Source organism: Pelmatolapia mariae, linkage group LG16_19 (assembly GCF_036321145.2).
Source record: "Pelmatolapia mariae isolate MD_Pm_ZW linkage group LG16_19, Pm_UMD_F_2, whole genome shotgun sequence".
NCBI classification, from domain to species: domain Eukaryota; kingdom Metazoa; phylum Chordata; class Actinopteri; order Cichliformes; family Cichlidae; genus Pelmatolapia; species Pelmatolapia mariae.
The window spans coordinates 35035344-35061945 of NC_086241.1; the positions used below are offsets into that span (position 1 = coordinate 35035344).

Sequence of the window (26602 nt, forward strand, 5' to 3'; positions counted from 1 at the left end):
TATTTTAAAACTGTAAAACTGCAATGCAGGAGAGTTAGAAAATACAAATCAAGCTTTGTCAAATACACAATTACCTTTATTAACTTTGTTACATATTTTGTTTTTGTGTTTATTAGATCCACCCGGTCCCCCATCCAACCCTAGAATTACAGAAACCACCAAAACCTCAGCCACATTCACCTGGGGCCGACCCCACTATGATGGTGGTCTTGAAGTAGAGGGCTACATTGTTGAATATAAAAAGGAAGGACATGATGATTGGGAGACAGAGACACAGTACCCACTGAAAGCTTCAGAATATGTGATTGGTAAACTTCAAAAAGGAGGCAAATACCACTTCAGGGTTAGTGCTGTAAACTCTGAGGGAATAGGCGAGCCTGCAGAGGTTGAGAAAGTGACTGAATTGGTGGACCAGGAGATGTTGCCAGACTTTGAGCTGGATGCTGAACTCAGAAGAACTCTGGTAGTTAGGGTTCGTGCTTCAATCCGTATGTTTGTTCCTATCAAGGGCCGTCCTGTCCCTGAAGTCACATGGAGTAAAGATGATGCTAACCTGAAAACACGTGCACATATTGACACCACACAGTCGTACACGCTTCTGGTTATTCCAGACTGCACAAGATATGATGCTGGAAAGTACAACCTTTGTCTAGAGAATGTTGCTGGAAAGAAGACTGGGTTTGTTAATGTGAAAGTTCTGGATACACCGGGACCACCAGTCAATCTCAAACCTAGAGAGGTCACGAAGAACAGCATCACCCTACAGTGGGAAATTCCCATTATTGACGGTGGTTCTAAGATTCGTAACTACATTATTGAGAAAAGAGCAGCCACTAAGAAGGCCTACACAGTGCTTAGCACCACATGGCAGAAGTGTTCCTTCAAGATTCCAGACCTTGAGGAGGGAGCTTACTACTATTTCCGTGTCTCAGCTGAGAATGACCTGGGTGTGGGTGAGCCAGCTGAAACCCCAGAGCCAATCAGGGTATCCCAGGCCCCCTCTGCCCCAGAAAATTTGTATGTCACCGATGTTACCTCTGATAGTGCCAGCCTTGCATGGACCAAGCCTTTACATGATGGTGGCAGCTTGATCACTGGGTATGTCATTGAGGCTCAAAAGAAGGACACTGATCAGTGGGTCCATGTGGCCACCATTAAGGCTCTGGATTATACTGTTACAGATCTAATTGAGGGTGCTGAATATACCTTCCGTATAATGGCAGTCAATGCATCGGGCAGGAGTGATCCCCGTGAGAGCAGACCAGCTGTTATCAAAGAGCAGACTTCTGCTCCTTCATTTGACCTACGTGGGGTCTACCAGAAAACGATCATTGCTAAGGCAGGAGATCGGTTGAAGGTGGAGATTCCAGTGTTGGGCAAACCAAGGCCTGTGGTTTCATGGAAGAAAGGAGATACAGTGCTCAAGGAGACACAAAGACTCAACATTGAAACCACACCAACATCAACTATTCTCAACATCAGTGAGATAAAAAGGAAAGATGGAGGCCAGTATTCTATGACTGGTAAAAACATGCTAGGGACAATGACAGAGACAATCACAATCCTGGTTCATGACATTCCTGGACCTCCAACTGGTCCTATTAAGCTGGAAGAAATTTCATGTGATTATGTGCTGATGTCCTGGGACCCACCAGAAAATGATGGAGGTGTTCCTATTAACAACTATATTGTTGAGATGCGGGAGACCACTGGTACTTCATGGGTAGAGCTGGCAGCTACAGTCATCCGCACCACATTTAAGGCAGCCAGACTCACTACTGGAACTCAGTATCAGTTCCGCATCAAGGCCCAGAACAGATATGGGATTGGACCAAGCATTATCTCTGAACCAGTGGTAGCTGTCTATCCATTTGATGTACCAAGCCAGCCTGGCACTCCTGTGGTCACCTCTTTCAACAAGGATGCTATGACCCTTAGTTGGAATGAGCCATCCTCTGATGGAGGTAGTGCCATTCTGGGCTATCATGTGGAAAGAAAAGAGAAAAACAGTATTCTGTGGCAGAGGATCAGCAAAGCCCTTGTTGTTGGAAATATATTTAAATCAACAGGCCTTATTGATGGAATTGTATATGAACACCGTGTTATTGCTGAAAATATGGCTGGTCTCAGCAAAGCCAGCAAACCCTCTGAGCCCATGTATGCTTTGGACCCAGTTGATCCACCAGGCAGGCCAGTAGCACTAAATATTACTAGACATGAAGTGACCTTGTCATGGACCAAGCCAGAGGGAGATGGAGGATTTTCTATTACTGGATACACTGTAGAGAGGAGGGAGATGCCCAATGGACGTTGGCTCAAAGCAAACTTCAACAACATTCTGGAAACTATCTACACAGTCAGTGGTCTAACTGAAGATGCAACCTATGAATTCCGTGTGTTTGCTAGGAACTCAGCTGGTGCTGTTAGTGCTCCATCCCAGTCATCTGAAGCAATCTTGTGCAGAGATGACATTGAAGAGCCCCGGCTTGATGTAGATGCATCATATAGCAGCACTGTTGTTGTCATGGCAGGAGAGGTATTCAAGCTGGAAGCCAGTGTAACTGGAAGGCCAATTCCATCTCTAGTATGGACCAAAGAAGGAAAAGAGCTTGAGGATACAGCCAAAATTGAGATAAAAACATCCGAGTTCCACACAACTTTAACAAACAAAGATTCGCTCAGGAGGGATGGTGGTGCTTTCACTTTGATTGCGAGCAATCCTGGTGGCTTTGCTAAGTTCATATACAATGTCAAGGTGTTAGATAGACCAGGACCTCCCAACTCCCTCACTGTTACAGATGTCACTGCTGAGAAATGTGTCCTTAATTGGCTCCATCCAACACATGATGGTGGTGCCAAGATTGAGTACTTTATCATTCAGAGACGAGAGACCAGCAGGTTGGCTTGGACAAATGTGGCCACAGACCTTCAAGCTAATAGGTTCAAGGTCACCAAGCTTCTAAAGGGCAATGAATACATTTTCAGAGTTATGGCTGTTAACAAGTATGGTGTGGGTGAACCTGTGGAGTCGGAACCTGTCATCTGTGCCAACCCCTATGTACCCAGTGACCCACCACAGCAGCCTGAAGTCACCATAATCACCAAGGACTCTATGGTTGTCTGCTGGGAGCGCCCTGAACATGATGGTGGCAGTAGAATAAACACATATATAATTGAAAGACGGGACAAAACTGGCCTGCGCTGGGTGAAGTGCAACAAGAGGACTGTAACTGACTTGCGATTCAAAGTCTCAGGCCTCACACCAGGGCATGAGTATGAATTCAGAGTTCTTGCTGAGAATAATGCTGGTCTAAGTCAGCCCAGTCCTTCCAGTCCATTCTACAAAGCCATTGACACCATCTTCCAACCTGGACCTCCAGGGAACCCCAGAGTGCTGGACACAACCAAGTCTTCTATCACACTTGCATGGAACAAGTCTGTCTATGATGGTGGTTCAGAAATCACTGGTTACATAGTGGAGACCTGCCTGCCTGAGGAGGATGAATGGACAATTCACACTCCCAAGAATGGTTGGACAGCCACTTCTTTCACCATCACCAATTTGAGGGAAAACCAAGAGTATAAAATCAATATTTCTGCCACTAATTGTGAAGGAGTGGGAGAGCCTGCGGTTGTTCCTGGAACACCCAAGGCTGAAGACAGACTAGTTCCTCCAGAAATTGAACTTGGAGCAGAACTGCGTAAGGTGGTCTGCATCAGAGCCTGCAGCACACTCAGACTTTTTGTCCCTATCAAGGGAAGACCAGCACCTGAAATAAAATGGTCTAGAGAGCATGGAGAATCTCTAGATAAAGCTAACATTGAAATCACCTCATCATTCACCACTCTTCAGGTAGACAATGTTGACAGATTTGATGGGGGTAAATACATTGTGACTGTAGAGAATGCCTCAGGAAGTAAGACAGCCTTTGTTAATGTCAGAGTGCTAGACAGTCCTGGAGCACCTCAGAATCTGATTGTCAGGGAGGTCACTAGAGATTCAGTTTCTCTTGCTTGGGATGCTCCTGTCATTGATGGTGGTTCCAGAGTCCGCAATTACATTGTGGAGAAGCGTGAATCAACCAGAAAGGCTTATTCAACTGTGTGTGCCAGCTGCCATAAGTCAAGTTGGAAAGTTGGAGACCTAGAGGAGGGAAAGATGTACTTCTTTAGAATTTTGGCTGAGAATGAATATGGCATTGGCCTCCCAGTAGAGACTCTTGAACCAATTAAAGCATCAGAGAGGCCTCTTCCCCCAGGCAAAGTGTCTCTTCGTGAAGTTACCAGCAAAAGTGTCACATTAAGTTGGGAAAAGCCTGACCATGACGGTGGAAGCAGAATCACTGGCTATATAGTTGAGATGCAGGGAAAAGGCAGTGAGAAGTGGACCCAGGTCATGGTTGTAAAAAGCAATGAAGCTCATGTTACTGGCCTTACACAAGGAGAGGAGTATACATTCCGTATTTCAGCCGTTAATGAAAAGGGAGTCAGTGACCCCCGCCCTCTCAATGTGCCTGTGGTCGCCAAGGATCTGGTCATCTCACCAACCTTCAAACTTCTTTTCAGCACATTTAGTGTGCTAGCAGGGGATGATCTGAAAATAGATGTACCATATGCTGCCCATCCCAAGGCTACAGCAGCTTGGCTCAAAGATGGTGTTGCTCTCAAAGAGACGACAAGAGTGAATGCAGATACCACAGACAAAAATCTTCTCCTGGTTATTAAGGAGGCTTGCAGAGATGATGTAGGAACATATACTGTCAAACTTACTAACACAGCTGGAGAGGCATCTACAGATATCAGTGTTATTGTTTTAGATAAGCCTGGCCCTCCAACTGGCCCAATTAAGCTAGATGAGGTCACTGCTGATAGCGTGATCCTGTCCTGGGATCCACCTCAGTATGATGGCGGTTGTGCCATCAATAATTACATCGTTGAGAAGAGAGACACATCTACCACTAACTGGCAGATTGTGTCAGCTACAGTAGCCAGAACCACTATCAAGGCAGCACGTCTGAAAACTGGATCTGAGTACCAATTCAGGATTGCTGCAGAGAACAGATATGGCAAATCTTCAGCCCTGTTATCTGATACTATTGTTGCTCAGTATCCTTTTGAGGTTCCTAGTTCACCACGTTCTGTTACCATTCAGTCAACCACCAAGGAAAGTATGGTGGTTGTATGGGAAAAACCCAGCAATGATGGTGGAAGCAAGATTTTGGGATACCATTTAGAGCTAAAAGAGAGAAACAATATATTGTGGTTGAAACAGAACAAACAACTTGTCCCAGAAACAAGATTCAAGGTTATTGGCCTGGAGGAGGGTATTGAATATGAGTTCAGAGTTTATGCTGAGAACATTGTTGGCCTCAGCAAAGCCAGCAAAGTGAGTGAAATACAAGTTGCCCGAGATCCTTGTGACAGACCAGGAAAACCAGAAGCTGTCATTGTAACACGAAACCAAGTGACACTAAGATGGACAAAACCCCAATATGATGGTGGAATCAAGATCACAGGTTATGTTATTGAGAAGAAGGAGGGAGCTGGTCGCTGGATGAAGGCCAGTTTCACTAACATCACTGAAACAGAATTTGTTGTCACAGGACTTACTGAGAATCAGACTTATGAATTCCGTGTCATTGCCAAAAATGCAGCAGGTGTTTTTAGCCAGCCATCTGATTCTACTGGAGCCATCACTGCCAAGGATGAGGTGGATCCACCCAAAATTGACTTGGAAGCTAAATACTCCCAAGCTGTGGTAGTTAATGCTGGAGAGACATTTAAACTTGAGGCTGCTGTTTATGGTAAACCCGTACCCACAATTCACTGGCTGAAAGAGGGCCAGGAGATCACCGAAGCAGCTCGCTTAGAGCTTAGGAACACAGATTTTACAGCTTGTCTTGTTGTTAAAGAAGCCATCCGCGTTGATGGAGGTCAGTACATACTTCTAGTAAAGAATGTTGGAGGAGAGAAATCTGTTAACATTAATGTTAAGGTTTTAGACAGACCTGGTGCACCCGAAGGCCCTATATCCATTTATGGTGTCACTAATGAAAAATGCTCAATTTCCTGGAAACCTCCCTTGCAAGATGGAGGAAGTGATGTTTCCCATTATATTGTTGAGAGGAGGGAAACCAGCAGATTGGTTTGGACTGTAGTTGAACCAAAAGTTCAGACACTGAACTTGAAGATCACCAAATTACTTCCTGGTAATGAATATATTTTCAGAGTGATTCCTGTTAACAAATATGGAGTTGGAGAGCCACTGGAATCTGAGCCAATGGTTGCCAGGAATCCATTTGTCACTCCCAACCCACCAACAAATGTGGAAGTTTCCACTATCACCAAAGACTCTATGGTGGTGACCTGGGAGAGACCAACTAATGATGGTGGCAGCCCAATCCAGGGATACATTGTTGAGAAACGTGACAAGGATGGTGTACGATGGACTAGATGCAACAAGCGCAATATTAGTGAGCTGCGCTTTAGAGTTACAGGGCTTCTTGAAAACCATAGCTATGAATTCAGAGTTGCTGCTGAGAATGCTGCAGGTGTTGGCATGCCTAGTGCACCAACAGTGTACTACAAAGCACTGGATCCTGTCTTCAAACCAGGCCCACCAAACAACCCCAAGGTGGTAGACACATCTAGATCCACTGTTTCCCTAACATGGGGCAAACCCATCTATGACGGTGGCTGCGAGGTTCAGTCTTACATTGTAGAGGCATGTAATGGTGCATCTGATGAGTGGTTTATGTGTACTCCACCAACTGGAATCATGGACACAAAATATACTGTGAAAAAACTTCTGGAAAAGCATGAGTACCAATTTAGAGTGTGTGCAATCAACAAGGTTGGTGTTGGTGAGCATGCTGATGTTCCTGGAAAAATTCTTTTGGAGGAGAAACTTGAAGCACCTGATCTTGATCTTGATGCAGATATGAGAAAGATGATCAACATCAGAGCAGCAAGTACGCTCAGATTGTTTGTTCCTGTAAGGGGTCGTCCAGCTCCGGAGGTGAAATGGGGCAAGGCTGATGGTGAGATTAAGGAGACTGCTCAGATTGACAATACAGGCAGCTATGCATCACTTGTCATTGAGAATGTTGACAGATTTGATAGTGGCAAGTACACCCTGACTGCTGAGAATGCTAGTGGAGTAAAATCAGTCTTCATAAGTGTCAGAATCCTGGACTCCCCTAGTCCACCAACTAACTTTGTGGTGAAAGAGATTACCAAGAATTCTGTCACTCTCACATGGGAGCCTCCACATCTGGATGGTGGCGCAAAGATTAAGCACTATATTGTTGAGAAGCGTGAGAGCACCAGGAAAGTGTACTCTCCCATCACTACATGCAACAAGATGTCATGGAAAGTTGAACCTCTTCCAGAGGGTGGAATCTTTTTCTTTAGAGTATTGGCTGAGAATGAATATGGTGTGGGTCTCCCTGCTAAAACTATAGAACCAGTTAAGATATCTGAGAAACCTCAGCCACCCGGCAAGGTCAGTGTTGTTGACGTTACTCACAGCACTGTAACTTTAACTTGGGAAAAGCCTCTGCATGACGGTGGTAGTAGAATCACCCACTATGAAGTTGAACTAGCTCCCAAGGACAGTGAAGCTTGGTCTATATGTGCTAGTGTGAAAGCACTGGAAACATTAGTAACAAACCTTCTCAAGGGAGAGGAGTACCAGTTCAGAGTTGTTGCTGTAAATGACAAGGGCAAAAGTGACCCACGACAGTTGGCTCATTCAGTTGTAGCAAAGGACCTTATTATTGAACCTGCTGTTAGACCCAAGGCAAGTTCTTACAGTGTCCAGGTGGGGTATGACCTCAAGATAGAGGTCCCAGTCGCTGGTCACCCTAAACCAATTATAACCTGGACCAAAGATGGCGCAGCCCTTAAGCAGACTACCAGAGTCAATGTCACCGACTCAGCACAAACTACCACTCTTACCATAAAGGATGCTACCAGAGAAGATGGAGGTATGTACACTATCAGTGTCTCCAATGACCTTGGTTCAAAGAATGCCACTGTAGAGGTGATCACCTTGGACAAACCAGGCCCACCCACAGGCCCTGTAAAGTTGGAGGATATCAGTGCTGAGAGCATCACCCTCAGCTGGGAACCTCCTACATACACAGGTGGTTGTCCAATCTCAAACTATGTGGTGGAGAAGAGAGACACAACCACAACAAACTGGTCAGTTGTGTCTGCCACTGTGGCTAGAACCACTCTAAAAGTGAGCAATCTGAAGACAGGCACTGAGTACCAGTTCAGGATTTATGCTGAAAATAGATATGGAAAGAGCTATGCAATTGATTCACAGCCTGTTGTGGCACAGTATCCATTCCAGGAGCCAGGACCACCAGGAACACCATTTGTTTCTTCATACACTAAAGACTACATGGTAGTTGAGTGGCATAAACCCCCAAGTGATGGCGGCAGTGCCATCTTGGGCTACCATCTGGAAAGGAAAGAAAGGAACAGTATCCTCTGGACAAAGATAAATAAAATGCTCATCCAAGATTGTAGATTCAAATCTACTCCACTCGAGGAAGGTATTGAGTATGAGTATAGAGTCTGTGCAGAGAACATTGTTGGCATTGGTGAATGTAGCAAAGTGTCTGAGGTTTATGTTGCCCGTGATCCATGTTATCCTCCTAGCCGTCCTGAGGCTGTGATTGTGACCAGGCACTCAGTGAAACTTAAGTGGAACCCCCCAGAGTACGATGGTGGAAGTTTAGTTACAGGTTATCTAGTAGAGAAACGTGATCTTCCTGAAGGAAAATGGATGAAGGCTAGCTTCACAAACATCATTGAACATGAATTCACAGTTACTGGCCTGACAGAAGATAACAAATATGACTTCAGAGTAATTGCAAAGAATGCTGCAGGTGCCATTAGCAAGCCCTCTGAGAGCACAGGATCCATAACTGCTAAGGATGAAGTTGTCCCACCTAAGAGTGAGACAGATCCTATGTACAACCAGACCCTTGTTATAAATGCAGGAGAGACATTCAATCTTGAGGCCAGTGTGGAAGGAAAGCCTATTCCAACTGCTCAGTGGTTCAAGGGGAATCTTGAAGTTGAAAACTCAGCAAGAGCAGAGATCAGAAACACAGATTTTAAAGCTTTGCTTGTTGTAAAGGATGCTATCAGAGTAGATGGTGGACAGTATACTCTGGTTCTCACAAATGTGGCAGGAAGTAAGACTATCCCCTTCAGTGTGAAGGTTCTGGACAGACCAGGGCCTTCAGAAGGACCTCTTACTATCAGCAATGTTACTGAGGAAAAATGCTCACTGTCATGGCTGCCACCCAGGCATGACGGAGGCGCCAGCATTTCTCACTACATCATTCAGAAAAGAGAAACTAGCCGCTTGGCATGGACTGTGGTCTGCAGTGATTGTAAAGCTACCATGTTTAAAGTTACAAAACTACTGAAGGGAAATGAGTACATCTTCAGAGTCATGGCTGTCAACAAATATGGCACAGGTGAGCCGCTTGAATCAGCACCAGTTATCATGAGAAATCCATTTGTTCCACCTGGCGCACCTCAGGATCTTGAGATCACAAACATCACCAGGGATTCTATGACTGTATGTTGGAACCGTCCTGAGACATCAGGAGGCAGTGACATTGTTGGCTACATTGTTGAGAAGAGAGACAGAGCAGGAGTGAGGTGGACCAAGTGCAACAAACGCAGAGTGACAGACTTGCGTTTCAGAGTAACAGGACTGACTGAGGACCATGAATATGAATTCAGGATATCTGCTGAGAATGCAGCTGGAGTGGGCCAGCCAAGTCCATCGGCACCCTATCTTAAGGCATGTGACCCCACCTTCGAGCCAGGCTGTCCCACCAATGTCCATGTGGTAGACACTACTAGAGACTCTGTTAGTCTGGCTTGGCATAGACCTATCTATGATGGTGGCTGTGAGATTCAAGGCTACGCTGTGGAAATAACCAAGGCTGATGAGGAGGAATGGGCCATATGCACCCCACCTTGTGGAGTCAATGCTACCAAGTTTACTATCAAAAAGTTGATTGAACACCAAGAATACAAGGTCCGCATTTGTGCCATCAACAAGGTGGGTGTTGGTGAGCCCACTGAGATCCAGGGAGTCGTCAAACCTATGGATAAGATTGACCCTCCAGAAGTGATTCTGGATTCAGAGCTCAGGAAGGGAATAGTTGTCCGTGCAGGAGGCTCGATGAGAGTCTGCATTCCATTCAAAGGCCGTCCTACTCCTGAGATAAACTGGGCCAAAGAGGATAGAGAATTACCCAGTAAAGTTCAGATTGAGACTGGTGAAGATTACACACAGCTCTCAATTGAAATCTGTGACAAATATGATGCTGGAAAGTACGTGCTCAATTTAGAAAATAGTGCTGGCACCAAATCAGCTTTTGTTTCCGTTAAGGTGCTAGACACTCCAGGGGCTCCTTTAAACCTAACAGTAACAGACATCAAGAGGGAAAGTGTGACTCTGACCTGGGAGCCTCCTCTTATTGATGGTGGTGCAAGAATCAAGAATTACCTTGTTGAAAAGCGGGAGTCCACAAGGAAGGTTTACTCTAATGTGGACAACAAGTGCACAAAGACAAGCTATCGTATAACTGGCCTGACAGAGGGAACTATATATTATTTCAGAGTCTTAGCAGAGAATGAGTTTGGTGTGGGACAGCCAGCTGAGACAGAAGAATCAGTAAAAACATCTGAGCCCCCCCTGCCTGTGGGTAAGGTCACGTTGACCGAAGTGACAAAAACAACTGCTTCACTCTCATGGGAGAAGCCAGATCATGATGGAGGTAGCAGAATCATTGGTTACTACATTGAGATGCAGCCTGTGGGCTCAGAGGGATGGGTGGTAGCTGCCACAAGCAAAACTTGTGAAGGCACTGTCACAGGCCTCAGTGCAGGACATGAGTACCTATTTAGAATCTTAGCCTTCAATGAGAAGGGCAAGAGTGACCCTAGACCTTTGGCTGCACCAGTCACTGCTAAAGATATAACCATTGAACCCAAATTCAAGATTCAATTTAACACTTATAGTTTACAGCACGGTGAGGATTTGAAGATTGAGATTCCAGTGATTGGACGACCTGTTCCCAAGGTTGAATGGAAGAAGGATGGACAAGCTCTTAAAGAGACAACAAGAATTAATGTTTCCAGCACATTGTCATGCACTAAGCTGTACATCAAAGATGCAAATAAGGAGGACTCTGGCAAATACACTGTCACAGCCACCAGTAGCATTGGAACAGCTACAGAGGAGATTACTGTTATTATTCTTGATAAGCCTGGGCCACCCACGGGCCCTGTAAAGGTAGAAGAGGTGAGCTCTAATTTTGTCACTCTCTCTTGGGAGCCACCAGAGTATACCGGAGGCTGTCCCATCAATAATTACATCGTGGAGAAGAGAGATACTACCACCACAGCATGGCAGATTGTTTCTGCTACTATTGCCAGGACAACCATCAAAGTCACCAACTTGAAGACTGGTGTTGAATATCAATTCAGAGTGTCAGCTGAAAATAGATACGGGAAGAGTTCTGCAATTGTCTCTCCTGCTGTTATTGCTCAGTATCCATTTAATGAGCCTGCTGCCCCAGGAACACCAGTTATTTCTTCTGTAACCAAGGATAGCATGGTTGTTGAGTGGAAACCTCCTACCAACAATGGGGGCAGTCCAATTCTTGGCTATCACCTTGAGAGAAAAGAAAAGAATAGCCTCTTGTGGACTAAATTAAACAAGCTTCTAATCCCAGACACACGTTTCAAAACTACAGAACTTGAAGAAGGTATTGAGTATGAATTCAGGGTTTATGCTGAAAACATTGCTGGTCTTAGCCCAGCTAGCAAGCTGTCTGAGAGCACAGTAGCAAGGGACCCTTGTGACCCACCAGGAACTCCTGAGCCTATTGAAATCACCAGAAACCATGTGACTCTCCATTGGACCAAGCCCCAGTATGATGGAGGGAGTGCAATCACTGGCTATGTGATTGAGAGAAGGAAGCACCCAGACACCCGCTGGATGAAGGCCAGCTTCACTAACATCATCGATACACAATTTACACTTACTGGTCTGACTGAAGACTGTGTGTATGAGTTCAGGGTCATTGCCAGAAATGCTGCTGGGATTTTGAGCCAACCCTCTCAGAGCACAGGGGAAATTACTGCCAAAGATGAAATTGAGGCTCCAGCAGCCACCATGGATTCGAAATTCAAGGATCTGACTATTGTTCATGCAGGTGAGACATTTGTCATTGATGCTGACTATACTGGAAAACCTTTACCTGAGGTCATTTGGTTAAAGGATGGAAAAGAGATTGACAAAGCCACACCAAGAATGGAAATCAAGACCACACTCACGCGTACCATCCTGACAGTCAAGGATTGCATCAGAGTGGATGGTGGCCACTTTGTCCTCAAGCTTATTAATGTGGGAGGAGTCAAGATGATCCCAGTTAATGTCAAAGTTCTGGACAGACCTGGGCCTCCAGATGGACCTCTAGAAATCAAAGGGGTCACAGCTGAGAAATGTTATCTGCATTGGAATCATCCCTCACATGACGGTGGAGCTGGCATCTCTCACTATATCATTGAGAAGAGAGAGACTAGTCGTTTGTCATGGACTATGGTTGAGCCCAAGATTCAGGCAATCAGCTACAAAATCACAAAACTATTGCCTGGCAATGAATATATCTTTCGAGTCACTGCTGTAAATAAATATGGTGTTGGCGAGCCTTTAGAATCAGAAGCTGTTGTTGCTCGTAACCCTTTCACCACTCCCAGTGCCCCCTCAACCCCTGAGGTCAGTGCTATCACTAGGGACTCCATGGTGCTTTCCTGGGAGAGGCCCAATGATAATGGAGGAGCAGAGATTGAGGGATATGTCCTTGAAAAGCGTGATAAAGATGGTATCAGATGGACTAAATGCAACAAGAAGAGGCTGAATGACCTGCGATTCAGATGCACTGGTCTCACAGAGGGCCACTCATATGAATTCAGGGTTTTGGCTGAAAATGCTGCTGGTGTAGGAAAGCCTAGTGCACCAACTCCATACATCAAGGCCTGTGATGCCACTTATCCACCTGGACCCCCAAATAATCCAAAGGTCACTGACCATTCAAGCACCACAGTTTCCCTTTCATGGTCCAGGCCTATCTATGATGGTGGTGCACAGATCACTGGGTATATTATTGAAATGAAAGAGGCAACAGATGATGAATGGATCATTTGCACACCATACACTGGCGTCCAAGCCACTAACTACACGGTAAAGAAACTTAAGGAGAATGCGGAGTACAACTTCCGCATAAGTGCTGTTAACTGTGAGGGAGTAGGAGAACATGTAGATCTGCCTTGTTCCGTGATTGCTGCAGAGAAGCTGGAGGCTCCTGAAATTGAACTAGATTGTGACCTAAGAAAGATGGTCAACGTCCGTGCCTCTGCTACCTTGCGTCTGTTCGTGACAACCAGAGGGAAGCCTGAGCCTGAGGTCAGATGGTCAAAGGCTGATGGCACTCTAAATGAACGTGCCCAGATAGAAGTCACAAGCTCTTACACAATGCTGGTGATTGAGAATGTTGACAGATTTGACACTGGCAAATATGTACTGACCCTTGAAAACCTCAGTGGCTCTAAATCAGCCTTTATCAATGTGAGAGTTCTGGATTCTCCTAGTGCTCCTACTAACCTCGAAGTTAAGGATGTTAAAAGAAATTCTGTCTCTCTCTCCTGGGAGCCTCCTCTAATTGATGGTGGGGCTAAGATATCACATTATATAGTGGAGAAGAGAGAACAGAAGAGAATGGCTTTCACCAGTGTTTGCACTAACTGCGTCAGAAACTCCTACATTATTTCAGACTTGCAGGAAGGAGGCCGATACTATTTCCGTGTGTTAGCTGTGAATGAACTCGGAGTAGGTCTGCCTGCATCCACAGATCAAGTTAAGGTGTCTGAGCCTCCTCTGCCTCCTGGTAAGATTGTGGTGGTTGACATTACTCGTCATGCTGTTACACTCTCCTGGGAGAAACCTGATCATGATGGAGGCAGTAAGATTACAAACTATATTGTGGAGATGCAGCCCAAGGGAGATGACAAATGGACTATGTGCAGTGAAGTCAAAGCACTGGAAGCTACCATTGATGGACTCACAACTGGAGAGGAATACTCCTTCAGGGTAACTGCTGTGAATGATAAGGGTAGAAGCGATGCTAAGCCTCTGGCTACTCCTGTGGTGGTAAGGGACATCACGATGGAGCCCATCATCAACCTCTTATTCAGCACATACAGTGTAAAAGCAGGAGACGATTTGAAGATTGACGTTCCCTTCAAAGGCAGACCACAGCCTGAGGTGAGCTGGAAGAAGGATGGCCAAGTGCTTAAGCAGACAACCAGGGTAAATGTTCTCAGTTCAAAAACCTCATCTAAGATTGTCATCAAGGATGCCACGAAGGAGGATGTAGGGAAGTATGTGATTACCCTGACTAACTCAGTTGGTACCAAGTCAGCTGAAATCACTGTTATAATCCTGGATAAACCTGGACCACCTAGTAACATTAAGGTGGATGAGGTGAGCGCTGACTTTATTTCTCTGTCTTGGGATCCTCCAACCTATGATGGTGGTTGTCAGATTAACAACTATGTAGTTGAGAAGAGAGACACTACTACTACAACATGGCAAATCGTGTCAGCCACAGTGGCCAGAACATCAATAAAGGTTTCTCGACTTACTCAGGGGACAGAGTACCAGTTCCGCATTGCAGCTGAGAACCGTTATGGGAAGAGTCCTGCCATAGATTCTGCTCCTGTTGTTGCTCAGTATCCATTTGAGCCTCCTGGCCCTCCAACCAAACTTCATGTTGTCCATGCCACCAAAACTGGGATGCTCGTGGTATGGGGCAAACCTGCAAGTGATGGTGGAAGTCCTGTTATTGGTTATCACATTGAAAGCAAAGACCAAAGCAGCATCTTGTGGACCAAGGTCAACAGAGGTCTGGTGACTGAGAACCAGTTTAAGATGACAGGAATGGAAGAAGGTCTGTTGTATCAGTTCAGAGTGTATGCTGAGAATATTGCTGGAATTGGTCCATGCACTAGGGCAAGTGACCCTGTGGCAGCCAGGGATCCATGTGAAGCTCCACATAACCTTAGAGTCACAAACATCACTAGAAATTCAGTTTCTCTTTTTTGGGAAAGACCTGAATATGATGGCAGTGCAAAAATTACTGGCTACATTGTTGAGCGTCAAGAGCTTCCCAATGGTCGCTGGCTGAAATGCAACTTCACCAATGTTCAAGACACTTACTTCGATGTCACTGGTCTCACAGAAGATGTCCGATATGATTTCCGTGTTATTGCTAAAAATTCTGCAGAGCAATTGAGTGCTCCTTCAGAAAGCACTGGACCCGTCACTGTCAAGGATGATGTAGACCCTCCCACCATTATACTGGAGGATAAATTCAGACAGTTGGTTGTCATTAAGGCTGGAGAAATCATTAGAGTTGATGCCGAAATCACTGGGCGTCCACTCCCAGTTGTTTCATGGTCTAAGGATGGAAAGGAGATTGAGGCCAAGGCCAGATGTGAAATCACATCCACTAACTTCACAACCACGCTCATTGTCAAAGATGCTATCAGAAGGGACTCTGGACAGTATGTTCTTACTCTGCACAATGTAGCTGGAACCAGATCTGTGGCTATCAACTGTAAGGTTCTGGACAGACCTGGACCTGCATCAGGACCTTTAACAGTTTCTGGTCTCACAGCAGAGAAATGCACCCTGTCATGGGGACCACCTCAGGAAAATGGTGGTGCTGAAATTATGCACTACATTGTTGAGAAACGTGAGACCAGTCGTCTTGCCTGGACTCTTGTCTATGGTGACATGAAGGCAACTACCTGCAAAGTGACTAAACTGCTCAAAGGAAATGAGTACATCTTCCGAGTCAGGGGAGTCAACAAATATGGAGATGGTGAAAGCCTGGAGAGTGAGCCAACAAAGGCCACTGATCCATTCACTGTCCCTTCAGCTCCCACTAATGTCCAGGTCACCTCTGTTACAAGTGAGGCAATGACCATTTGCTGGGAAAGACCTGTTTCTGATGGTGGCAGCAGTATCGCTGGCTATGTAATTGAGAAGCGAGAGAAGACTGGCCTCCGCTGGTGCCGTGTCAACAAGAAACCTGTTTATGACCTTAGAGTGAAAGCTTCACACCTTCGCGAGGGCTGTGAGTACGAATACAGAGTTTTTGCAGAGAATGCTGCTGGCCTCAGTGCTCCTAGCACTCCTTGCCCACTCACCAGGGCAGAAGACCCACAGTTTTTACCCTCACCTCCAGCTAAGCCTAGGATAATTGACTCCACAAAGACTACAGTCACCCTGTCATGGAATAAGCCACTTTTTGATGGTGGAGCACCTGTGACTGGTTACAGAGTAGAATACAGGAAGACATTAGATGATGAATGGATTGTTGGAGTACAGAACACCCAAAACACAGAATTTACAGTGGTGGGATTATCACCTGGAGCTGAATATGTGTTTGTTGTCAAATCCATTAACAAGATTGGAGTGAGTGAGCCCAGTCCTGAGTCAGACAAACAAGTTGCCAAAGAAAGAGAGGAGGAGCCAACCTTTGATGTTAGCAATGAAATGAGAAAGACTCTTATTGTAAAGGATGGAAGCTCTTTCACAATGAAAGTTCCTTTCAAAGGCAAACCCATCCCTAGTGTTACTTGGGCTAAGCCTGATGTAGACCTTAGAGTTCGTGCTGTAATTGACACCACAGATACCTTTACTTCCATCACCTTAGAAAAAGCAACTCGGAATGACTCTGGAAAATACACTGTCACTCTATCCAATGTAGCTGGTACCTCCTCCTTGACGCTCACTGTCCGAGTTTTGGACTCACCTGGGCCTCCTAGTCATATAGAGGTCAAGGAAGTCACAAAGACCTCTGCTACTATAACCTGGGATACTCCTGAGATTGAGGGAGGAGGACCAGTCAAGAATTACCTTATTGATTACCGTGAGGCTAGCAAGAAAGGCTGGACTAGATTGACTGACACATGCCACAGACTGACATACAAGGTGGCAGACCTGCAGGAGGGAGGAGTCTACTACTTCAGAGTGACAGGCGAGAATGAATATGGTATTGGTGTTCCTGCTGAGACCAAAGAGGGGACCAAGATCACAGGTATTAAATCCTGAGTTGGTTTTTTTTTTAAATTTTTATAGAAAATATATGTCAAAATTTGTTGTAATTGAAAGACAATATATTTTCTTTCTCCAGAAAAACCAAGTCCACCACCAAAACTGGGTGTAACGGATGTAACCAAGGAAAGTGTGTCCTTGGCCTGGGCCAAGCCAGAACACGATGGAGGCAGCAGAATTACTAGCTACCTAGTAGAAGCACTGGAGAATGGACAAGAGAAGTGGGTTAAATGTGGTACAACAAAGTCCATCCACTTCACAGTGTCTGGTCTGAGGGAGAATGCGGAGTACTTCTTCCGAGTCAGAGCTGAGAACTATGCTGGATTCAGTGATGCTAAGGAAATGACTACTCCTGTAGTGGTCAAAGACCAGCTTGGTAAACTACAAGCTTGTTATAATTATCAGAACATGCCATGCAATTAGTAGAGACTACACCTAATTTCTCCTGTTGTAACTCTTTTTGGTACTTTTCTGTTCTAGAATCTCCTGAGATCAACATGAAGGACTTCCCCCACAACACAGTATATGTTAGAGCTGGATCTACCCTAAAATGTGAGATTCCATTGACAGGCCGGCCTTTACCTAAAGTGACTCTGTCCAAGGATAATGTGCTGCTCAAATCAACAATGAGGTTTAACTCAGAAGTCACTCCTGACAGCATCAAGATTACTCTGCGTGAGAGCATTGCAGGAGACTCAGGCCGCTATGATATCATTGCCTCCAACTCCAGTGGAACCACCAAGTCCTTTGTAAATATTGTGGTTCTTGACCGCCCCAGTGTCCCACTTGGACCAGTGGAGCTGTATGATGTCACAGAAGACAGTGTGAGCTTAAAGTGGCTCCCACCAGCATATGATGGTGGCAGTCCCATCACCAACTACATCATCCAGAAGCGAGAGACAACTACAGCCAACTGGATGGACGTGTCTTCAGCTGTGGCCCGCTGCACCATGAAAATTATGAAGCTGACCACTGGCCTGGAGTACCAATTCAGAATTAGGGCAGAGAACAGATATGGAATCAGTGAACATATTGACTCACCAGCTGTCGCTGTCAGTCTTCCTTACAGTAAGCAGTTTTTCTTTTCTTTTTATTATACATAAACATAATAATTTTGCTACTCATCTTTTACACCTTCACTATGTGAGCATGCCAAAATTCTCAAACTCTGCCTCTTGTTCTCCAGCTATACCAGATGCGCCATCAACTCCAGAAATTACTGCTGTAACCAGGGAAAGCATTACTGTTGCATGGAAGGAGCCAAAGTCAGATGGAGGCAGCCATGTGTTTGGTTACCATCTCCAAATGAAAGACAAAAATAGCATCCTTTGGCAGAGAGTCAACAAAACAGTGATCCGTGCCACACACTTTAAAGTCACCAGCATAAATGCTGGACTTATTTATGAGTTCAAGGTAGCAGCAGAGAACTCTGCTGGAATTAGTGCCTTCAGCAAGGTTTCTGATGCCGTATTGGCCATTGATGCCTGTGGTGAGTTTGTAGTCGATAAAATGCACAAAGAATTCTTTGACTTAAGATTTTCTGCAATATTTATTAAAATCATTCTCACTGTATCTTCTTATAGAGCCACCCCTATACTTGCGCATAACTGACATCACTAAGAACTCCATTAGTCTGGCCTGGCAGAAGCCTGAATATGATGGTGGATCCCCAATAACTGGTTACGTCATTGAGAAGAGAGAGGGTGTTAGCTCCAAATGGTCTAAAGCTAACCTCACCAATATCACAGACAGCCGCTTCATTGTTACTGGCCTCACCCAGGATGAAACGTATGAGTTCCGAGTCATGGCAAAGAATGCAGTTGGTTCAGTGAGCAACCCGTCTATCACTGTGGGACCGGCTACATGTGTGGACACTTATGGTAGGTCTTTTCATGTTGGATTATATTTGTGTATTTTTTTCTGCAATTATGCGTTGTCTTGTATTCTAAGATATTTATTCCACACCCTACATATTCTACATCCTGACTTGTTTTACCATCTCTGGTCCAGGTGCCCCAGAGATTGAAATACCTCAGGAGTATCTTAATGAGGTCAAGCACAAGGCTGACTCTAATGTGGAACTCAAATTTAATATAAGAGCCAAACCTGCTCCCAGTATTGAGTGGTTTAAAGATGGCAGAGAGCTTGAGCCTACTTCTCAGCTCTCTTTTAAACACACTTTCGAGTCCACAAGTGTGTTCCTGAAGGAAACAACTCGTCTTAACTCTGGAACCTATGAAGTCAAGGTGAAGAACTCCCTCGGATCTTCATGTGCCATTGTCAGGCTGCTCATTCAAGGTATTTATTTAATATTTATTTTTTCATTGTATAACATGTATTATATATGCAGTATACACCCTGAGTCAAATGTTTTCCTTGTCTAATCAGATAAGCCAGGCCCACCTGCTGGAGAGATTCAGTTTAAGAAGGTGACAGCTGACAACATCACCATCATGTGGTCCCCACCTGCTGATGAAGGTGGTGCCATGGTAACACATTACATTGTAGAAAAGCGGGAGACCAGCAGGGTAATGTGGTCGATTGTCTCAGAGAAACTGGTTGACTGCATTGTGAATGTGCCCAGACTCATAAAGGGCAATGAGTACATCTTTAGAGTCCGTGGAGTCAACAAGTATGGCATTGGAGAGCCACTGGAGTCTGAGCCCATTATTGCCAAGAATGCATTTGGTAAGCAAATAGAATAAAGTCACCTCATCAGGGTGACTGATGAGGTGTATCTCTCCCTCTCTCTCTCTCTTGCTCTCGTGTTTGAAAATATATCAACTTTCATTATAGACAGTGGTAAATTACAATGGTAAACTTAAAAGCTTTAACCTTATCATTTTTATTTTGCACAGTACCTCCCAGCGAGCCATCTAAGCCTAAAGTTACTATGATCACTAAGTCTACCATGACAGTGATCTGGGAAAGACCAGCGTTGGACGGAGGCAGTGATATTGATGGCTACTATCTAGAGAAAAGGGAGAAGAGGAGTCTGCAATGGTTCAAGGTTTGTTTGCTGCCCCAAATCTAAAAAGTTCAAGCATAAAGAAAATCTACCAATGAATAGGAGATGTTAGCTTTAATACATCCATTTTTTTTATCCAGGTGGTGAAGGGCACAATCAGAGACACCAGGCAGAAAGTGACTAACCTGGTGGAGAACAATGAGTACCAGTACAGAGTGTGTGCTGTCAACAAGGCTGGAGCAGGAAACTACTCTGAACCTTCTGAGCTCTATAAAGCCTATGACCCAATAGGTATATGACTTTAATTTGCAGTTATCCTCATCTCGTCAGCATTTGAGGAATTCCTTTATTGTTTACATTTTCCTTTTTTCTTCTCCAGATCTACCAGGTGAACCCACTAAGCTGCGTGTGGTTGACTCCACAAAGACATCTATCACACTTGGATGGGAGAAGCCCGTCTATGATGGTGGCAGCGAAATTACACACTATATTTTAGAGCAGATGAATACAGAGGACAAAGAATGGGTGATTACCAACCCACAAGTCAAGACATGTGAATATGTGGTGTCCCACCTCAAACCTGGCATCTACTACTTCTTCAGAGTATCTGCTGTCAACTGTAAAGGCAAAGGAGAAGACATCAAAATGTACCAGCCTGTGCAAGCCAAAGATATTTTAGGTTCGTATTGATATAGTTCCCTTTATAGTACAAGATATTAGTCTTGAGACAAATCAATAATTAAATCAAAATTAATGTTCTTTTCCATCTTTGTATGACATTTGTGTCCAACAGAGGAGGCTGATCTGGACTTGGATGTTGCTATGACAACTCAATACACAGCAAAGGCTGGCCGTGATGTGGAAGTCTTTATCCCCTTGAAGGGTCGTCCTACACCAAATGTCATCTGGCGCCGTGGTGACCGTAACATGGCTGGTGATAACCGGTACACAATCACAAGCACTGAAAGAGCCACCACACTCCTCATCCCCAAGGTCACCCGTGATGACTGTGGAAAGTATGTGCTGGAAATTGAGAATGGTGTTGGAGAACCTAAGATAGTTACTGTTTCCCTTAAGGTTCTGGACAGTCCATCCACCTGCCAGAAACTGATGATAAAGAATGTCACAAGAGGAAAACTGACACTAAGCTGGGAGCCTCCGCTCATAGATGGTGGCTCCCCTGTGACTAATTACATTGTCGAAAAGAAGGCCTCCACTATGAAAGCTTATCAAGTGATAACTGATGAGTGTTTAAATACAAGTTACAAGGTGTCAGGGCTGGAGGAAGATATAGCTTACTTCTTCCGTGTGTCTGCTCAAAATGAGTTTGGTGTGGGTGACCCTTGTGAAACCACTGATGCTGTCCGAGCAACTGAAACTCCAGGAGCTGTTAAAGACCTAATAATGGTGGACTCCACAAAGAACTCTGTCACCCTTCAGTGGAGCAGACCTGACCACGATGGTGGCAGCCACATCACTGACTACATCATTGAGAAGAGAGCCCAGGATGAAGTCAAATGGACTTTAGCTGCTAAATGCAAGCGGTGCAGCTGTGAAGTGACAGGACTCAAGGAAAATGCTATCCTGGATTTCAGAGTGTTTGCAAAGAATGAGAAAGGCAACAGTGACTTCTCCCAAATTGGTCCGATCACAGTGATGGACCTCATCATTCCACCTGAAGCCAACCTGAATGATTATCCCAATGGAGAGCTTGCTGTTCGTATAGGTCAAAACATCCATATTGAGTTACCATTCAAGGGAAAACCAAGACCTACAATCAGCTGGTTAAAGGATAATTTCCCACTGAAGGAAAGTGAGAAGATTCGCTTTAGGACCACTGACAACAGGACTTCAGTTACAGTCAGAGGGGTTAAGAAAGAACATGCTGGACAATACACCTTGGTTCTGGATAACAGAGTCATTAAGAACTACTTTGACATCAATGTGATCACTCTGGGACCCCCTTCAGTCCCTACTGGCCCCATCCGTTTTGACGAGATAAAAGCTCAGACTATTATTATCTCCTGGGATGAGCCGAAGGAAGATGGAGGTGGCGAGATCACCTGCTACAGTGTGGAGAAACGTGAAACCTCCCAGGCCAACTGGAAGATGGTCTGCTCCAGTGTTGTCAGGACTACCTTTAAGATTCCTAACCTGGTCAAAGGAACTCAGTACCAGTTCAGAGTCCGTGCAGAGAATAAGTATGGGGTCAGTGAACCACTCATCTCTTCAGATGTTGTTGCCCAGCACCAGTACAAACCTCCAGGTCCTCCAGGAAAACCAGTTGCCTACAACATCACCAGTGATGGTATGACAATAAAGTGGGATGCCCCAGATTTTGACGGGGGTTCCCCAGTCTTAGGTTATCATGTCGAGAAGAAGGACAGGAACAGCCTCTTATGGCAGAAAGTGAATTCCACAACCATCTCCAACAGAGAGTACAGGATAATTGGTCTTGTGGAGGGTCTGGAGTACTCCTTTAGAGTCTATGCAGAGAACAATGCCGGACTCAGCCCTTGTAGTGAACAGAGCAAACATGCGCTCGCTATCTCCCCTGTTGGTAAGTAGATGTTGCTCAGTACATCGGTCTGTATTTAGGAGTTGTTTTGTATTTACAGAGTTTAGACATTATGATTCTTTCATTTTGTCCTATTTACTTACTCTTTAGATCTAAATTATTATGGATTAATTGCTTTCTTGCCTCAATTAGATCCACCCGGTACCCCAGTCTGCATTGATGTAACCAGAGACTCAGTCACCCTTCAATGGGACATTCCCAAGAGGGATGGTGGAAGCAAAATTGTGGCCTATAGTGTGGAGAGGCGTCAAGGCAGAGGCAAATGGCTACGGTGCAACTTCACTGATATCAGTGAGACCCAGTTCACTGTAACTGGTCTCTCACCTGGAGACAGATTTGAGTTCAGAGTGATTGCCAGGAATGCTGTTGGCACAGTCAGCCCACCATCCAACTCCTCTGGATACATAATGACCAAGGATGAGAGCAGTAAGTATTTTTAATATAAAAAACATGTTAGAAGAACGCAAATTGTTGCTTGTTTTTTAATTAATCACATCTTACTTGATGCTGATTCATAATCTTTTTGTCTGCATCTCCAGTTGCTCCTGAGATTGAGTGGTCTCCAGACCAGGTGCTCACCCTGAGGGCTGGAGATAATGTCAGTCTCAGCTGCAAAATCACCGGACGTCCAGTCCCACAGGTTCTTTGGTACAAGGATGGTAAAGAGATCGACAAGAGGACTATGATTGACATTGAGATTACTACTGGCATTGGCACCAGTAGTCTGTTTATTCGCGATTCTAACAGGAACCACCGTGGAATTTACACTGTAGAGGCCAAAAATAGCTCTGGAACCAAGAAAGCTGATGTTAACGTTAGAGTCCAAGGTTTGTAAATGTGTGCAATTTGTTATAATATCTGTTAAAAAAACACTGTTTTAGACAAATCCGTTTCTGTTGACACAAGTGATACAAATGTTTTTTACTGTAACAAGTCTCCTCAATCAACTGTTTCCTTGCAGATACCCCTGGACCCGTCGAGGGCCCAATCCGTTTCACAGGCATCACAGCTGAGAAGTGCACTGTGTGGTGGAGCCCACCAGAGAACGATGGCTGTGCTGCCATTACTCACTATGTGGTGGAGAAAAGGGAGACATCCAGGATCACTTGGGCCTTGGTCACCTCCAAGTGTGAAGCTTGCTCTTATAATGCCACCAACCTCATCAAAGGCAATGAGTACCAGTTCAGAATCTCTGCTGTCAACAAGTTTGGTGTCGGTAAACCACTGGACTCTGAGCCTATAATTGCAAAGATGCAATACAGTAAGTAAAGTTACTCAGTGCTGTCTGTCTGACTTGTTGGGAAACTCTTAAAAGTGGTCTGAATTTTCTATTGAACATAAGCACTAATGGAAGAAATGCTTTCCACCATTCAAAGATATTACTTTAAAAAAATTGTATTTTTTGTTCTGTTACTCAGCTGTTCCTGATGCCCCTGGTACACCAGATGCCACCCATATTACTGGAGACAGCATAACGCTGTGTTGGACCAGGCCACGGTCAGATGGAGGCAATGAGATTAAATGCTACATCCTAGAGAGGAGAGAGAAGAAGAGCTTGCGCTGGGTTAAGGTCTCCTCCAAGAGGCCCATTACAGAGTTAAGGCACCGTGTGACCAAACTTACTGAGGGCAATGAGTATGAGTTCCGTGTTATGGCTGAAAATGGTGCTGGTGTCGGACCAGCCAGCAGCACCTCCAGGCTCTTCAGATGCAGAGAACCAACGAGTGCTCCCAGTGCTCCCACTGTAATCAAGGTAGATCTTGTATTAACACTCATTGAATTATACACAGAGGATCTTTTAAGTAAAAACCCATTTCCTAAACTGGTCTTGAAATTTACAGGCCAATCATATAAGATGTATTCTTTTTGGTTTTACTATTTAATTTTACAGAATGGCAAACATATAAAAAGAGGCAATTTGGATACAAAACAGGTGCAGCTTTGTAGTGAAGAACACTGAGTTCGACTCAATATTAGATTATAGAAACAAAACGCATTAAAAAAAATTTAACTTTGCTTTTTGTTCATCAGGTCATTGACTCCACTAAGTCCTCTGTCACCCTGGAATGGACCAAGCCAGTCTTTGATGGTGGCATGGAAATAATTGGCTACAATATAGATATGTGTAAGGCCAGTCTGGAGGAGTGGCACAGAGTCAACAGACAGATTTGTATTCACACCAGGTATACTGTCACAGGTCTAGTACCTGGAGAACTCTACAAGTTCAGAGTCAGTGCTGTAAATGGATCAGGAGAGGGCGAAGCATCAGTGATGCCAAACCCTGTTCAGTCTTTGGACAGACTTACATCTCCTGAAATTGATCTTGGTCCTGACTTCAAGCAAACTCATATTGTGAAGAATGGAGGCACTGTAACCCTACATATTGCTTTCAGAGGAAAGCCAGCTCCTCTAGCCACGTGGTCTAAATTAGACAGTGAGCTTCCGATAATGGCTGATATCAACACCACAGATTCATTTTCCACTCTGACCATAGAGAACTGCACCAGGTATGAGGCAGGCAAATACACCCTGTCCCTGGAGAACAACAGTGGGCGCAAATCCATCACATTCACTGTTAAAGTACTGGATACTCCTGGACCTCCAGGAGCCATAACCTTCAAAGATATTACTCGCGGAGCCTTGACAGTGATGTGGGATGCTCCTGCCAATGACGGTGGATCCCGAATCCACCACTACATTGTGGATAAGCGTGAAGCAAGCCGCCTTGCCTGGCAAGAAGTCAGCACCAAGTGCTCACGGCAGATGATCAGAGCAACCGGTCTGGAAATTGGTGTACCATATTTGTTCAGAGTGATTGCCGTTAACCATTATGGCCAGGGAGAACCAAAAGAGATGACTGAGCCTATAATTGCCACAGAAGAACCTGCACCACCCAAGAGATTGGATGTTGTTGACACAACCAATTCCACAGCCTCACTGGTATGGCTAAAACCTGAGCATGATGGAGGCAGCCGCATTAGAGGCTATATTGTTGAATTCAGGGCTAAGGGCACTGACCGCTGGGTTGTTAGTGGAGAGACTAAGTCTCAGAAGATGGTGGTAGAAGGTCTGATTGAGAACACAGAATATGACTTTAGAGTCAAAGCCAAGAATGACGCTGGAATTAGCGAACCTCAGGGCACCTTTAGCTCTGTGGTCATAAAGGAGCCTTGCATAGAACCAACTGCTGATCTCAGCAGCATCACCAACCAGCTCATCAGTTGCAAGACTTCCAACACCGTCACAATTGATGTCCCTATCAGTGGCAGGCCTGCACCTAAAGTTACCTGGAAACTGGAAGAGATGAAGCTGAAGGAGACTGACAGAGTCTCCATTAAGACCTCAAAGGAAAGAACCATTTTGGTAGTGAAAGACAGCAAGAGAAGCGACAGCGGCAAGTACTACCTGACACTGGAGAATGCTGCTGGTGTGAAGACATTCACGGTGACTGTGGTCATAGTTGGCAGACCAAGTCCACCCACAGGACCAGTGGAAATTTCTGGAATCTCTTCAGAGTCCTGCACCCTATCTTGGTCTGAGCCAGCTGATGATGGTGGTACTGACATCAGCAACTACATTGTAGAAAAACGGGAATCTGGCTCTGCTTCTTGGCAAGTGGTGAACTCCAGTGTGAAGAGAACCACCATCAAAGTGACACATCTCACCAAATACATGGAGTACACATTTAGAGTCTGTGCTGAGAACAAGTTCGGAGTCAGCAAGTCCGTTGAGTCTGCCCCTGTTGTCATTGAGCATCCATTTGGTAGGTGCTGTCCAACAGTTTGAATATATGATCCTGATTTTATATGTGTGTGTGCCATCATTGGTT

At 45.0% G+C, this 26602-nt stretch overlaps 1 protein-coding gene across 1 annotated transcript in view; it reads left to right on the forward strand.

Annotated features, from left to right (window-relative positions):
• Window positions 1-26602, forward strand: part of ttn.2 (titin, tandem duplicate 2) — a 217622-nt gene that overhangs the window by 172288 nt on the left and 18732 nt on the right. Inside the window, 16 exon segments of the mRNA XM_063497648.1 lie at window positions 117-17210; window positions 17307-17603; window positions 17708-18295; window positions 18414-18716; window positions 18811-19107; window positions 19238-19525; window positions 19616-19915; window positions 20086-20237; window positions 20336-20486; window positions 20575-20874; window positions 20989-22755; window positions 22906-23199; window positions 23313-23600; window positions 23735-24034; window positions 24192-24526; window positions 24805-26536. Of these exon segments, the coding sequence (XP_063353718.1) occupies window positions 117-17210; window positions 17307-17603; window positions 17708-18295; window positions 18414-18716; window positions 18811-19107; window positions 19238-19525; window positions 19616-19915; window positions 20086-20237; window positions 20336-20486; window positions 20575-20874; window positions 20989-22755; window positions 22906-23199; window positions 23313-23600; window positions 23735-24034; window positions 24192-24526; window positions 24805-26536 (24486 nt within the window).